The following is a 16,915-nucleotide window of genomic DNA, read 5'->3' as shown; positions in this document are numbered from 1 at the left end:
ACAGAGACCCCCTGTAGACTCACGCAGAGACCCCCTGTAGACTCACACAAAGACCCCCTGTAGATTCACACAGAGACCCCTGTAGACTCACACAGAGACCCCCTGTAGACTCACGCAGAGACCCCCTGTAGACTCACACAGATACCCCCTGTAGAATTACACAGAGACCCCCTGTAGACTCACACAGAGACCCCCTGTAGACTCACACAGAGACCCCCTGTAGACTCACACAGAGATCCCCTGTAGACTCGCTTGATGAAGCTGGTTGTAATCACCAGTGGAACATCACAGTACCATTCTCGAATTGTGAATTTTGTGGGTTTACTGTCCAACACAACCGGTTAGTGCTGAACTAGTAACTAATTGGTACGTTTTGTTTACCTGACAAACCTTACGGATTGGCTGCGTCGGGTGGTGACGGGTTTAACGACACATTCATATTTACGCGATATAACCCAAAAAATTAATAATATTGGTCGCGAAATCCTACATGTTAAACTGGTTAGCAGTCTGCGCTATGAACCTGGCGACCCGGGTTCGATTTCTGCTCACGGTCAACACCAGTGACGATTATCTAAACTGGTCCTGGGCCTCCCCTAGGTCAACTCACCTTCAAATTAGTACCTGGTACAGTGTGTAAACATCGCCACTGGGGAGACAAAGGCGGTCGGGCGTGGTGCTGGCCACCGACCCCCTCGTGTACCGTTCTGGCTCACTAACAGCACTTGCCCCTACAGTCTGCTAAGGCTATACGGGGGATATTTGTCTTTGCATATGTTCATGCGTGTCCGCGTGTTCACACGTGTGTGCGTGTGTTCACGGGTATCCATGTGTTCACACACATGGACACGTGCGTGCGTGTGTTCGCGGGTGTTCACGTGTGTGCGTGTGTTCTTCTTATGAACAAAAGAATGAAGGGGGCTTGGGAGCGTGGCGATGAGGTGTGGGAAGCTGTAAGGCCCAGGCTACTTTGGGCTCGACTTCCCATCAACAGGAGGCGAGGAGTGGTGGTCGTGGTTACTTATGCCCCCACCAAAGACGAACATCCGTGGAGAGATGCAGGCAAAGCCGATGATTCAGATGCCTTCTATGACCTCCTGTCACAGGTACTGGCTAAAGTGGCCACTCGGGATAGAGTAATCTTGTTGGGTGACTTCAATGCCCGAGTTGGTCATGATACTGGCACCTGGTCTGGAGTGATTGGAGGGCATGGGCCAGATCAGCTCAATAACAACGGTAGGAGGCTGCTAGATTTTTGTGCAGCCCATGGGCTTGTAATTACCAACACGCTCTTCCGACATCGGCGCATCCACACAACATCATGGATGCATGCCGGGTCCAAGCAAGAACATCTGCTGGACTACATAGTGATGGACCAGCGGATGCGAACCCATGTCTTTGACACCAGGACCTACTGTACCGTGGAGCTGATCTGCCCTCTGACCATCGACTAGTCATCTGTAAGATGCGCCTGCCATTCTTCCACTCTGGTGGTGGGTGTACACCCAGGACCCCATTCCAACCTAAAGTGGCCTGGTTTTAGTTAGCTGATGAAAGTTGCAAGTGAGAATTTCATCATCGCTTGCGGCTGGGGTTGGCATCATCCCCCAGTCTTCCTGATGTCGAGGGTAAATGGGCGAGGTTTAGGACTGTGACTCATGCAGCTGCAATGGCTGCTTTGGGTACGCGTTCCAGAACTCCCCAGAGACCCTGGCTGACAGAGGAGGTGTTCAGGATAGTTGAGAAAAAGTGACAGGCCCACTCTCATTGGCTCCAGCATCCCACGTCAGACAATGAGGAGGCTTACCGCAACCTTCGCTCGGAGGGTTGAAGAGCCGTAAGGCGCTGCAAGGATGGGTGGTGGTCACGGGTTGCTGAGGAGATGGAGTCTGCCTCAGTGGCCCACGATCACAAATCACTATTTAACTCCATCAAAAAAGTAACCTCCAGCGCCACACCGATTACCATCATTAGGGGAAAAAACGGTGATCCAATCTCCGACCCCCAGGACCAGGTTTGCAGATTTGCTGAGCATTTCTGTGAGGTCCTGGGGGAGGGGAAATCCCTCAGCCAGGAAAACATCATGGCACAAAGTGGGGATGACCCTGCTGAGGCTGTGGTGCCTCAAATATTGGAAGAAGTCACCCTCTGTGAGTGGCTGGCTGAGATGCCATCTGTTGAGGAAGTACTGAAGGCGATCCGGAGTCTGAGACCAGGAAAGGCACCGGGCAGAGATGATCTCCCAAGCGAAATGATGAGGGAGGGTGGCGTTTGTGCACAGACTGCCCTATATGACATCATAACAACAGTCTGGACCACTGGACGGGTACCGCAGAATTGGAAGGATGCCCTGGTGGTCCCCCTCTTTAAGAAGGGGGACCGCACAGACTGTAACAACTACAAGGGCATCTCACTCCTCAGTGTGCCGGGAAAGGTGCTGGCAAGGATTATTCAACATCGCCTTGCTAGGCACGCTGAGGAGAGGCTTGCGGATCCCCAATGCGGTTTCAGGAAAGGGCGGTCCTGCACAGATGCCATATTTTCTGTCCGTCTGCTACAGCAGAGGTGTAGGGAATTCCAACAAGACCTACATCTCTGCTTTATTGACCTGGTCAAGGCCTATGACACCATCAGTAGGCCTGGGCTCTGGGTTGTTCTTCGTGCTTTCGGAGTCCCTGACCCTCTGCTCACGATCATTAAGGACCTTAATGATGGTGAGCGGGCCCGGGTAAAACTACGTAGCCGGGAGTCGGAGCCATTCCCTGTACACCTTGGGGTGTGACAGGGATGTCCTCTGGCTCCCACATTATTTAACATCAATTTTGACCACGTAGTTCGTGAAGCCTTCAATAGCTGTACCGAGGGAATTTCCATTTAGTAGATATAATGGGAGGCTGATCGATGCCTGGGTGCGATCAAGGGATGGCTCCCTATTGGTCAACCACGTTATGTATGCCGATGATGTAGTAATAGCTGCTCATTCAGAGGAGGAGTTGGAGACGCTGCTGCTGAGACTGGAGAATGCCACTAGGAGGTGGGGCCTTACCATCAGCCCCACCAAAAACTAAGTACCTGCCTGGGTATTTTGTACCATTGGACACTCCACCCACACAACTCCCAATCAGTGATGGGGCAGTTGTGGAGAGAGTGGAGAGTTTCCCATACCTGGGCAGTGTGCTTATGACCGGCTCCAGTTTAACAGCAGAGGTCTCACTCCGAATCAGTCAAGCGGCAATATATTTTCATCGGTTGCGTAACGCTGTGTGGAAGCTACCTGGTCTGTCACTCCGCACGAAGCTTCAGGTTTTCTCGGCCACAGTCATTCCCTTCCTTCTCTACGCTTGCGAAACGTGGACCCCCCTAATGGAGCATCTTCGCTGGTTAGAAACATTTAGGCTGGCCTGCCTACGATCCATCCTGGGTTTTACCAGGCTGGATTGTGTGAGGAGCTCACAAATCCTTGAAAGATCTGGGCAAAGTCCCATCGGTGAGCTCCTCCGGCAGGCAAGGCTGCATTGGCTGGGTCATGTAGCCCGCATGCCCAGCCACTGCATGCCTAAACAGCTTTTGTTCGGCCGGATCGAGGGGGCTAAACAGGCGTGACACAGGCTAGAGAAGAGATGGAGTGATGTGGTACAGGAGGACATGTAGCTGAGTGGACTTGCCGATGACTGGTACCAGCGGTGTCAAGATCGGGCTCTGTGGAGGAGGCTCGTGAAGGACGCCCTCCAACAACAACGGAGGGCGGAGGAGCGACGCTCACAACAACGAGCGGAGCGCCGGGTGGCAAAAGCACAGCAAGTTGGCACAGTAGGGGGCACAGGTGGTGCATCAGCCAGTCATCTCGGTCATCTTAGTCAATCGACCCGTGGCGCCTGGGTCTGCCCTGTGACCTCCTGCCAGCGGGCGTTCTACACTTCACGTGGCCTCAAGGTGCACATGGCCTGGCACAAACGTCGTGGTGACGTCACCGCCAATTAGTGGCGAATGGCTGTTGTTGTTGTTGCGTGTGTTCACGTGCGTGCGCGTGTTCACGTGTGTGTGTTCACGTGTTTGTGTGTGTGTTCACGTGCGCGAGTGTGTTCACGTGCGTGAGTGTGTTCACGTGTGTGTGTGTGTTCACGTGTGTGCGTGTGTTCACGCAGGAGGAGGCAAGGGGGCTGCTTCACGCTGGGCCACCGTGGGAGAGTGGCACGCGAGGGCAGCTCCCAGCAAGCGCAAGGTCTCTGTGCACAGCGCACGGCACTCCTCTCGTTACAGCTGCTGCTGCTGCTGTTGTTGTCTTTAGTTTGTTGTCCTTCCCCCTCACCTCCCATTAACGAGGATGGCTACGTACGGTGCCAAATAAATTCAACGTACATACATACTACTAAACACTGCTATACCAGGGACGTGCGGTCAGGGGAGGCAGGCGAGGCAGAGTCTCGCCTGTCATATACTCCAATGAAAATAGCTGTTACGAAAAGTAAAAAGAAATGTTCCACTGATCCGTGTTATAAATGTAATTTCTGTATAATTCCAATCATTACAGAGAAATAGGAACAGGCACGCGCTTATCGCTGCCTCACGTACAGACGAGACGTACGCCATGATACACTACTATACACTACACTATTCATGGCTAAATACTACACGACACACTACACCATGATACACTACTATACACTACACTATACACTAATATACACTACACTACTATACACTAAACACCTAACGTACACACACAACACGTACACACGAGACGTTCGCCACTCCTCTCTAGGATCCGAGGTGATAGAACAGAACCTGAGAAGGGCGTAGACAAGCGTAGACACCGTGACCACGGTGACAATGACCACTGGGTTTGCAACGCGCGCAGACTCCACGAGACGGGCAGACGTCGATGTCCCATCGCAGACTCGGAGGTTACGGAGCTCAGAGTCACGGTTCACTGAGCTACAGAGTCGCTCTTTTTTTCACAAGCGGTACCCGGCTATCACAACTCATAGCTCAACGAAGCGGCTGATATCATCATCACGTGGATATTTCTAGCGGGAGTCAAATACTCTAAAACGAGCGATCCGGATTCTCAATGTGACGGGAAAAACCGAAGGACCCAGAGAAAAATCCACGCAGCGACCACCACATCAGGGTCAGGATCGAACACATGACCTTCTGCGTACCAGGCGAGGTAGTTAACATCTCCTAGCTACCATGCCCCCTCTGCATGGCACTCTGGTACAACGTCTGGGCTTATTATTATAATTAGTTTATTCATTAGTTTAGTTGTGAAGAGGCTTGGCCTGCCATACCCACCGAGGTTCAGCATGACGGCATGGTTCTGCTTGATGTATGGAATCAGATTTACAGAATCAGAATATCAGAATTAGAATATGTATTGTACTGGAGGAATCCGATGAGGTGTCAGGGTCGAGATCGAACCCGCGACCTCCTGCGTACCAGGCGAGGGAGTTAACATCTCCTAGCCACCGCTGGTCACCGCACCAACTCCGCCCCCCACACCCCCTCCGCCCCCTCACCCCACCGCCCCCTCCGCTCAGACTAAAGCGAAAGCCCTGGAGTACGTGTGGAGCATCTTGCAGGGCGTGGAGGAGGAGCAGCAGCAGGAGGAGGAGGAGTTCAGGGGATTTGAGCTGAGGGAGGTGTACAAGGCCAGGATGGCGATGTTCAGGCTGGAGCGCAGAGCCACCGCCTGCAAGGAGGCCCTGAGGGTGGCGCTCCAGAGGATACGTGGAGGTGCGTAGCCTGCAGCGGTGATTTCTATTCACACCAGAACTCCACACTCCCCTCTATTCCCACCGGAACTCCACACTCTCCTCTATTCTCACCGGAACTCCACACTCCCCTCTATTCCCACCAGAACTCCACACTCCCCTCTATTCTCACCAGAACTCCACACTCCCCTCTATTCTCACCGGAACTCCACGCTCCCCTCTATTCTCACCGGAACTCCACACTCCCCTCTATTCTCACCGGAACTCCACGCTCCCCTCTATTCCCACCGGAACTCCACACTCCCCTCTATTCCCACCGGAACTCCACACTCCCCTCTATTCTCACCGGAACTCCACACTCCCCTCTATTCTCACCGGAACTCCACACTCCCCTCTATCCTCACCGGAACTCCGCACTCTTTTGTGGCTGCTGATGGAAGTCGCCACTGCTGTTGATGCTACTGCTACATGTGCTCCTGTCAGTGCTGCTGCTGGTACTGATGCAGCCTATAAACTAAACGATGTTTCTTTTACCAGGGTAAGCCGCACTGAGCTGTGTAGATGTTTTTCAGAAGCGACCTGGCTATCACAAATGAGAGCTCAACGAAGTGACTTGTCATCATCATCATTACGTGGACATTTACAGCAGCCAAATACTCTCAACACGTGACGTTGATTCTAAATGTCAAGGGGAAAAACCGGAGGACCCAGAGAAAAATCCACGCAACCACGGGGAGTTTCAACACGCAAACTCCAAATATACAGCGTGGGTCGTCAGGGTCGGGATCGCACCCACGACCTCCTGTATTCCAGGCGAGGGAGTTAACATCTCGCCACAGAGGAGAGAGAGACACGCAGACTCCAAATATACAGCAGGCTTCGTCAGGGTCGGGATGGAATCTGCGACCTCCCGTATACCAGGAGAGGTAGTCAACATCTCGCCTTGTTTGCCTGCAGGCTCCTCCGTGCCGCCGGCCTCCGCCCAGGCTGTGGCGGTGTCGCGCAGCGCTCGCTCTCGCTACGGCCTGCGCCCGCGTGAGAGGAAAGTCTACACAGAGGTGGAGGAGCCCCAGGACGACGACTTCTTCTGTGAGACCCCGTGCTCCCCCTACCTCTCTCTCACTTTCTCACATTGTCAGTTTGTCACACTCTCATACTCTTAGTTCTTTCGGTAAAGTCACGTAAGTAAAAAATGAAATAAAAATTTATAAAAATAAAATAAAAATCACGACGTTTCGGAGGCAACACAAGTCTCCGTCATCAGGTGGGACCGTCACAGCAAGATTTGGTGCATTATTTTATTATTTACTTTATTAATTTTAATTTCATTTTTTACCTACGTGACTTTACCGAAAGAACTAAGAGTATGAATCCTTGCAGTCACGAAAGCTTCAAATCTAGAATGTCACACTCTCACCCATCAGTTTGTCACACTCTCACCCATCTCTCTCTATTGCTCCCGCGCTCTCACCCAATATATTCCACCTGCTCCCTCTCACTCTCTCCCCCTTTCCCTCCCTCTCACATGCTCCCTTTCTCGTACTCTCACTTACCTCTCTCTCTTTTGCTCCCTCACTCAGGGATGCAGGGAGGGAGCAGGGAGGGTGACAGGGGATACATCTCCGATGAGCGAGCTAAAGAAGTTCACCATGCAGAGAGGGAGGGAGGGAGGCATCTGTCTGGAGCACTCCTCACCCTCTCACTCTCTCACAGCGCCACTGCTGCTGCTGTTGCTACTGCGGTTCGCCCTCCTCCCGCTGCTGCTGTGGCTCTCAGTCTGCGAGCTGTGCAGGGATTACTACCTGGGGGAGTGCTCCGTGCACGGCCCGCCAGAGTTCATCGCGGACGCGGCCGTGGCCCCGGGAGTGGCCAACAGGGCCCGGCTCAGCCTGCCCCAGGGCCTCACCGTCGGCGCCTCCTCCATCGCCGGCGCCGGCCTCGGGGTGTGGAGCAACAGGAAGAAGCTGCCCAAGGGGGTGATGTTTGGGCCCTACCAGGGAGAGGTGTCTGAGGAGAACCCCGTGAGCGAGTACTGCTGGCTGGTGAGCTGCTGCTGCTGCCGCTGCCACTGCTGCAGCCTCCTCCTATTCCTACATCATCATCGTGTTTGTGGAGAGGAGGCTCGTGAAGGAGATACAGAGAAACCCACACAGTCACCCACAGACTCACAGAGAGACCCAGAGACTGGCACAGAGAGACCCAGAGACTCGCACAGAGACCAAGAGAATCGCACAGAGACCCACAGTCTCACACAGAGACCCTAGAGACTTGCACAGAGACCCAGAGACTCGCACAGAGACCCATAGACTCGTACAGAGACCTAGAGACTCACCCAAAGAATTTCAGAGAGACACCCAGAATCACAGAGATACCCAAAAATTAACGTAATTATAATTTCAACTTGTAACACACAGCAAACACGGTGGTCACCACATGGCGCGGCGCTTACAGATGCACTTCTGCGGCCGTCTGGAAGGCTCTTCCTTGCAATATTAGGAAGCCACTGGGAGCTATGCACTTTTAAATCTTGTAGATTGAAAATGCATTTCTATAGAACTGCTTTTAGTGTTTAGTTTGTTGTCCTTCCCCCGCACCTCCAATCAGCACGGTTGGCTACGTGCGGTACGAAAGAAGTTCAACTTACAGTCCAACTCACATTAATTATCCGGGGATCTGCTCGTGTGCGTGTGTGTTTCAGATTTACAAAAACAAAAAGGATCGTGAATATGTTGATGCTCAAGATGAATCTAAATCAAACTGGATGAGGTGATTCTTGTCTTAAGGACCACTACACAGAGACCAGAACCACTACACACAGAGACCAGAACCACTACACACAGAGACCAGAACCACTACACACAGAGGCCAGAACCACTACACACAGAGACCAGAACCACCACACACAGAGACCAGAACCACCACACACAGAGACCAGAACCACTACACACAGAGGCCAGAACCACACATAGTGACCAGAACCACCACACACAGAGACCAGAACCACTACACACAGAGACCAGAACCACCACACACAGTGACCAGAACCACTACACACAGAGACCAGAACCACCACACACAGAGACCAGAACCACTACACACAGAGGCCAGAACCATACACAGTGAACAGAACCACCACACACAGAGACCAGAACCACCACACACAGAGACCAGAACCACTACACACAGAGACCAGAACCACTACACACAGAGACCAGAACCACCACACACAGTGACCAGAACCATCACACACAGAGACCAGAACCACCACACACAGAGACCAGAACCACCACACACAGTGACCAGAACCACCACACACAGAGACCAGAGCCACCACACACAGAGACCAGAACCACCACACACAGTGACCAGAACCATCACACACAGAGACCAGAACCACTACACACAGAGACCAGAACCACCACACAGAGACCAGAACCACTACACACAGTGACCAGAACCACTACACACAGAGACCAGAACCACTACAGAGACCAACCCCAGGCCTCCCCTTGGAGCATGGTTCCAGCCACACCACCCCCACATAGCGCCCAGTGCCGGCCCTTAATAGGCGCTCGCTAACGGCGCCCACCCCGCCCCCGCGTCTGCCCGCGCAGGTTCATCAACTGCGCGAGGAATGAGCAGGAGCAGAACCTGGTGGCCTTCCAGCACCGGGGGCAGATTTACTACCGCACGTTCCGTGCCGTGGGGCCCGGCTCTGAGCTGCTGGTCTGGTACGGCGAGGAGTTCGCCCAGGAGCTGGGCATCGCCTGCGAGGCCGGGCCCTCGCGACGCCGCAGCAGCAACAGCAGCAGCAACGAGATGGCTCCCAGGGCCACCGCCAGAGACCTGCAGCCCGTGCAGCCTCCACCAAACGAGGAACATTGTGAGCACCGCTCACCAGAGACTCGCCAATGATCACCAGACTATAGCCACCACTCACCAGAGATGATAGCCACCACTCACCAGAGATAATAGCCACCGCTCACCAGAGATGATAGCCACCACTCACCAGAGATGATAGCCACTACTCACCAGAGATGATAGCCACCGCTGACCAAATGATAGCCACCTCACCAAAGACGATAGCCATCACTCACCAGAGATGATAGCCTCCACTCACCAGAGTTGATAGCCACCAATTACCAGAGATGATAGCCACCACTCAACAGAGATGACAGCCACCACTCACCAGAGACTATTGCCACCACTCACCAGAGATGATAGCCACCACTCACCAGAGATGATAGCCACCACTCACCAGAGATGATAGCCACCACTCACCAGAGATGATAGCCTCCACTCACCAGAGATGATAGCCACCACTCACCAGAGATGATAGCCTCCACTCACCAGAGTTGATAGCCACCAATTACCAGAGATGATAGCCACCACTCACCAGAGACGATAGCCACTGCTCACCAGAGATGGTAGCCACCACTCACCAGAGACTATTGCCACCACTCACCAGAGATGATAGCCACCAATCACCAGTGATGATAGCCACCACTCACCAGATATGATAGCCACCACTCACCAAATATGATAGCCACCACTCACCAGAGCTGATAGCCACCACTCACCAGAGATGATAGCCACCGCTCACCAGAGATGATAGCCACCACTCACCAGAGATGATAGCCACCACTCACCAGAGATGATAGCCACCACTCACCAGAGATGATAGCCACCGCTCACCAGAGATGATAGCCACCACTCACCAGAGATGGTAGCCACTGCTCACCAGAGATGATAGCCACCACTCACCAGAGATGATAGGCACCACCCACACTGATAAGGTGCAAATGAGTAACTGGTGTGGTGTGTAGTAGTAAACATCGCCATTGGGGAGACAAAGGCGGCCATGTGTGGTGCTGGCCACCCTCCCACTCGTGTGCCGTGCTGGCTTTCATAGGTGCCCGATAACAGCACTTGTCCCAAAAGTATATGCAGGCTATACGGGGGTTCTTTGTCTTTGTGTGTATATAAATGGAGCCCACTGCACTACGAACCCGGCCACCTGAGTTTGATTCCCACTCACGGCCAACATCAGTGGTGAATATTTAGGCCTCCCCTAGGTTGACTCAGCCTCAAATGAGTACCTAGCTTAAATGTGGAAACATCGCCACTGGAGAGACAAAGGCGGCCGGGCCTGGTGTTGGCCACCTACTCCCTCGTGTGCCATGCCGGCCTTCATAGGTACTCGCAAACAGCACTTGCCCAATAGTCTATGTATGTTGGGGACCTTTACCTTTGTATATACACACACACACACACACGTGTGCAAGAGTGTTCATGTCTAGATGTTGGTGTGTGCGCGTGTGTCTTGTTCCTCTGGGATGATGCAGGTGGAGTGGGTGTGGAGGTCACAAGGCTGCCGTGTCCTGACTGCAACCGTCAGTTCATCTGCCGCTCGAGTCTACAGAATCACGTGCAGAGGAGACACCCCACTAAGCCCAGTAACAAAAGTCATCAGTGTGACCAATGTTCATTCAGCACAGACTACAAGAGTAGCTTGAAGATACACCAGAGAACACACACGGGAGAGAAGCCGTTCAAGTGCACCGTGTGTGAGAAGGCGTTTGGACAACTACCTCATCTTCACAGCCACCAGAGAACACACACGGGAGAGAAGCCGTTCAAGTGCACCGTGTGTGAGAAGGCGTTTGCACGGCTATCACATCTTCACAGCCACCAGAGAACACACACGGGAGAGAAGCCGTTCAAGTGCACCGTGTGTGAGAAGGCGTTTGGACAACTACCTCATCTTCACAGCCACCAGAGAACACACACGGGAGAGAAGCCGTTCAAGTGCACCGTGTGTGAGAAGGCGTTTGCACGGCTATCACATCTTCACAGCCACCAGAGAACACACACGGGAGAGAAGCCGTTCAAGTGCACCGTGTGTGAGAAGGCGTTTGGACAACTACCTCATCTTCACAGCCACCAGAGAACACACACGGGAGAGAAGCCGTTCAAGTGCACCGTGTGTGAGAAGGCGTTTGCACAGCTATCAACTCTTCACAGCCACCAGAGAACACACACCGGCCAGAATGCATTTTCTCATTCCCGTGAAAACAGAAAAGTCAGCCATCCTGAGCAAAAAGCGCACAGCGCCGAGCTGTGAATTAGTTTTACACAACAGGCCACGTGATTAGCCGAGGCTGTGCCACTCTTGAAACTGATTTTGAATGTGAACACGGAAACCTACGGATCCTCCTACACCTGCCTCACATTCTGTGGGGGGTTCGAGATTAAACCGACTCGGCTACCCCTCGATTGCAAGTGCGGAGTTCTAGGTCCCAACCACTGCACTTCCCTCCCCATCACCTGGGGGTCCCTGTGTGTGTGAGTGTGCAGAGTCCCCCGTGCAGAGCTGCACTGTTGTTACCCTAGAGGGGGGCACCGCAGGGCGATCCACCTACAGATACCCCTGTCTGCACGTCTCCAGCCGGTCTCCATGCGCACCGCGTGCCGTCTCGTAGCCCTGCCCCGTGCGACGTACGTACAGTACATACAGTACGTACCCATCCAGCGGTAGACTGAACCGCGGCCGATGACGAAGGTGGCATCCGCTCGCAAATCTCCGAACACTCAGTCCAGAGGTCGCAACCGGGTACCCGATACCCGTACCCTACGGTCACTGGTGAGTAACTGTCACTCATTTCCCAACGTCTTGTCTCTTCTCACAATTCAAGTTCCTAGAATCAACCCACCCGCGCCTGCAACATGGCTTCACCCCAGAGGTCGCAATCAGGTACCCGATACCAGGTACGGGTACCTGTTTACGACGCTGGTGCGGCCAGGTACGGGTAAGGAATCAAAACCCGTTTGCGACCTCTGACTCAGTACCGTAGCCCCGAGCCATCGCTTGTGCGCTATTCACTTTGCTGCTGAGAGGAAAGCTACGGGGAGGAGGTGGGGGGGTTGCTATGAGAGGACATCTGTGGAACGGCTGGAGATCTGCGAAGAAGAGCTTCATAGCTCATCGGATTCCTGCGGTCTGAAAAAATATTCCGATAGGGCGTTGGGAGGGGGGGTGTAGGTATGAGTGGGGCATCTGCACTTGGATCACCCTGCGTGTTGTTGCTGCCTCCCCCGTTGAAAATGTTCCCAGCGTGAACTTCACCTTTGCTGTTGCGACAACGCCGTGTGCCGTGCGTGAACGTCGTTGTCGGAACAACAAAACGCAGTAAAAACTAAAGTAACTTTATCGGTACCGAGGCTCCCACAGGGCCACGCGGGGCAGGGAGTGTGGCAAAGTTTTGGCGCCGGCTAGCGCAGAGTGGCGGCGGTCGTGTCGCTACGCTTCTCTGCGGTGAGCAAACGACGTCTTTATAACAACAGCAACAGTGCTGCTGCTGCTGCGCCTCTCTAAATATAATTAACGAGGGCAAGCCGCTCGCTCGATTCGCGGGATTCTGCAGTGAACGGTGACACCCACCCCGTGAACGGTGACACCCACCCCGTGAACGGTGACACCCACCCCGTGAATGGTGACTACCACCCCGTGAACGGTGACGCCCACCCCGTGAACGGTGACAACCACCCCGTGAACGGTGACACCCACCCCGTGAATGGTGACTACCACCCCGTGAACGGTGGCACCCACCCCGTGAACCGTGACACCCACCCCGTGAACGGTGACACCCACCCCGTGAACGGTGACGCCCACCCCGTGAACGGTGACGCCCACCCCGTGAACGGTGACACCCACCCCGTGAACGGTGACACCCACCGACCCTGCAACTCTGCAGACGTCTCGGACGCGGGAAAGGGTTGAGAGATTCTCTGCGTCGTCCCGGTTGCTCGCGTGATGTCGCACGGTGGTGGCGCGCGTTGACTCTTACACGTTTAAGAAAGTTGAGCGTTAGTTTGTGATTCTGTTTACAATTATATATACACATACTTAAACTAACAAAAATTATTTTTGGATTTTACCAAGTAAGGTCCAACTGGATACGTAGAAGCTCTTTTATCAGACGCGACCACCTGGCCATCACAAATGAAAGCTCAACGAAGTGGCTTCTCATTGTGTGGACATTTATAGCGGCCAAATTCTCTGATTGCGTGATTTCGATTCTAAATGTTGAGGGGAAAACCGGAGGACCTGGAGAAAAATCCACACGACCACGGGGAGAGAGAGATAGAGAGACGCGGAAAACTCAAAATATACAGCAGGCGTCAGGGTCAGAATCGAACTAACGATCTGCTGTATCCCAGGAGAGGTAGTTAACATCTCAACATGCGTTCAGAGTATTTGGCTGCTGTGAATGTCACGTGATGAGCCACTTTGGTGCGCTGCTGTCATTTGTGATAGCCAGGTCGCTACTACACAGCTCAGTGGGGGCCTTACCTGGAAAAGTAAAGTGAAGTGAAAATAAATCTACTATATTCTTGGTTCTTTCGGTAAAGTCACGTAGATGGGAAATAATAAAATAAAAATTAAGAAACAAATTAACACGACGTTTCGATTACAACACAATCAATCATCATCAGGTTACGAAAACCACAGCAAAAACAATTTATTGCTGTGGTTTTCACACCTGGAAACAAAGTAATAAAAATAAAGTAATCCGTGTATTTTTTATTATTTAATAATACAATAATAACACTTTTATTTAATAATAAAATAATAACAATAAAACTATTATTTTATTGTTTTATTTTTCTTATTTTATTATTTCCATTCTACGTGACTTTACAGAAAGAACCAAGAAGAGGTTTGTCATTGTTGCGTTCCTGAAGAACACCGCGTTGTGGAGAAATAATATAAACTATAGGGGGTGAAGCGTGGTCCGCAACAACACGCGAGATGATGGGTAAGACAGAGGCCGGACTACGACTGAGGCGCGTGGGTAGCGTCTAGAAGCAGCATCCAGCAGCATCCCAATGCCTCCTCGCGTGATGCCGCTACGCCGAGGCAGCCGCACGGAGAACCGCTTGTTCCTACTCGCGTTGCGACGTAGTTCCGTTCGCTCGCTCGCGTTGCGTCCAATCCGCATCCGCGTTACAAACAGCGTGTTCCCCTACACATCATTCACGGCGTTATATCATCCAATCGGCGTTGTTCAAACTAACACGCGGCGTTGTAGGAGAACCAGACTGTGCCGTTGTCTTCTGCTGTTTAACGCAGAGGCCGCATCGACCGTTCCAATAGTCGCTGTAGCCACTGCGAGCCCCAAGCTGTCGGCTCCCGGCTCTTAAACTCCCCCCCCCCCCCCCCCGGCGTTATCTGTAGTCGTTACACACAGCAGCACCTGGTCACAACTGCTCGCTGCTAATCCTAACAACACCAATCCTAGTCGTCATCCCTGCACCTCAAGGATGGTAACACTATGACCCAACAAAATTACACATCACACTGTCCGACAGATTGCAAGTCACACGGCCCTACAGAATTCAATTCACACTCCCCTACAGATTTCAATTCACACGACCCTACAGAATTCAATTCACACTCCCCTACAGATTTCAATTCACACGCCCCTACAGATTTCAATTCACACTCCCCTACAGATTTCAATTCACACGCCCTACAGATTTCAATTCACACGCCCCTACAGATTTGTCTTGGTCATGTGCCTACCTTTCCTCTACTCTGCACTGCTACGGTGTTTATTGTGTTGTGTTTGTTGTTGTGGCGTTCTGACCACGTGCCCCTACTGGACATCTGTGGACAATAAAGAGCTTCACAGCTCATCGGATTCCTCCAGAATAAAAATTTTAAACTTAAAAACTCTGATGACGTCACTGCGTGGTGACGTCACGCGTCTCGCCCCCCCACTCCCCCGTTACCCCCCACCCCTCCCACCCTCCATTCCCCCCTCCCACCACTCACCAACCGCAATTCCGCCCCCACCCCTTTTCCCGCCCACTCACCCCCACCCCCGATGCCCCTCCCCCCCACTCCCCCAACCGCCATTCCCCCCCCACCCCCTCCTCCCTCCCACCCCCCACTCCCCCCCACCACCACCAACCGCCGCCATTGGCCACTGAGTGACGGTGACGTCACCACGGCGCCTGTGCCAGGCTGGGTGCACTTCGAGGCTGCCGCGTGAAGTGTCGACGGCTCGACACTGAGGTGGTGACGTCACGCGAGCGTTGTGTTTAACGATTTAACCACGTGACGATATTACGATATTAGCGTAAAAATATGAACATTAGCTGAAGTGATGTGAATACGTTCGGATTACCTCAAGTAATGTTACATTTACCTGAGGTGATGTTACCTCCCGCGAGGTAAAGTTACGTCGCCTGAGGTAAAGTTACTTCACCTCAGGAAAAGTTACTTCACCTCAGGAAAAGTTACCTCACCTGAAGTAATTTTACTTCGCCTAGGGTAATGTTACCTCGCATGAGGTGAAGTTACCTCATTTGAGATAATGTTACCTTACCTGAGGTAATTTTACCTCTACCTAATGTTATATTACATCGCTTGAGGTAAAGCTACTTCACCTGAGGTAAAGTTACCTCACCTGAGGTAAAATTACCTCGCCTGAGGTAATGTTACCTCAGGTGAGGTAAAGTTACCTCTACCTAACTTAATGTTGCCTCGCTTGAGGTAAAGTTATTTCACCTGAGGTAATGGTACCTCACCTGAGGTAAGGTTAGCTCTACCTGAGGTAAAGTTAGTTCACCTAAGGTAATGTTACCTTCCCTGAGGTAATGTTACCTCATCTGAGGTAAAGTTACCTATATCTGAGGTAACCTCTACCTGAGGTTACCTCAGGTCGAGGTAAAGCTGGAGCTAGTACGTCATGGTAGAGGTGGGAGTTCACACACTTTACCACAAAGACAAAGATCCCCCGTGTAGCCTCTAACAGGCTGTTAGCGAGCAGCACCTACTAAGGCTACCGGCGCTGTGGCACACGAGGGGTGGGTGGCCAGCACCACGCCCGGCCGCCTTTGTCTCCCCAGTGGCGATGTTCACACACCGCTAAACTGGGTGCTCATTTGAGGCTGAGTCGACCTAGGGGATGAGGTCCACGACCGGTTCAGATGATCATCACCGCTGTTGGTGGTGGCCGTGAGCGGGAATGGAACTGGGGTCTCTGACCGGTGACGATCTTCTGAACCGGTCCTGGGCCTCATCCCCTAGGTCGACTCGGCCTCAAATGAGTTCCTGGTGGTAGCGGTGTGTAGTGAACATCGCCACTGGGGAGACAAAGGCGGCCGGGCGTGGTGCTGGCCACCCACCCCCT

The 16,915-nt window shown here is 52.7% G+C and overlaps 1 protein-coding gene across 1 annotated transcript in view; it reads left to right on the top strand.

Moving 5' to 3' along the window:
- LOC133359971 (histone-lysine N-methyltransferase PRDM9-like) overlaps positions 1 to 15,444 on the top strand; it is a 23,680-nt gene extending 8,236 nt beyond the window's left edge. Inside the window, exons 4-10 of the mRNA XM_061578538.1 lie at positions 4,146 to 4,222; positions 5,541 to 5,736; positions 6,672 to 6,803; positions 7,491 to 7,756; positions 8,413 to 8,480; positions 9,329 to 9,597; positions 11,060 to 15,444. Coding sequence (XP_061434522.1) covers positions 4,146 to 4,222; positions 5,541 to 5,736; positions 6,672 to 6,803; positions 7,491 to 7,756; positions 8,413 to 8,480; positions 9,329 to 9,597; positions 11,060 to 11,838 — 1,787 coding nt within the window. The 3' untranslated portion in view covers positions 11,839 to 15,444. The remainder of the gene's footprint in view (positions 1 to 4,145; positions 4,223 to 5,540; positions 5,737 to 6,671; positions 6,804 to 7,490; positions 7,757 to 8,412; positions 8,481 to 9,328; positions 9,598 to 11,059) is intronic.
- The last annotated feature ends 1,471 nt before the right edge of the window (positions 15,445 to 16,915 follow it).

Source organism: Lethenteron reissneri, chromosome 66 (genome assembly GCF_015708825.2).
Source record: "Lethenteron reissneri isolate LAM-NWPU_2019-01 chromosome 66, ASM1570882v1, whole genome shotgun sequence".
NCBI lineage: Eukaryota > Metazoa > Chordata > Hyperoartia > Petromyzontiformes > Petromyzontidae > Lethenteron > Lethenteron reissneri.
Note: the sequence above shows the minus strand (reverse complement) of the source record. Positions and strands in the feature narration are given on the sequence as shown.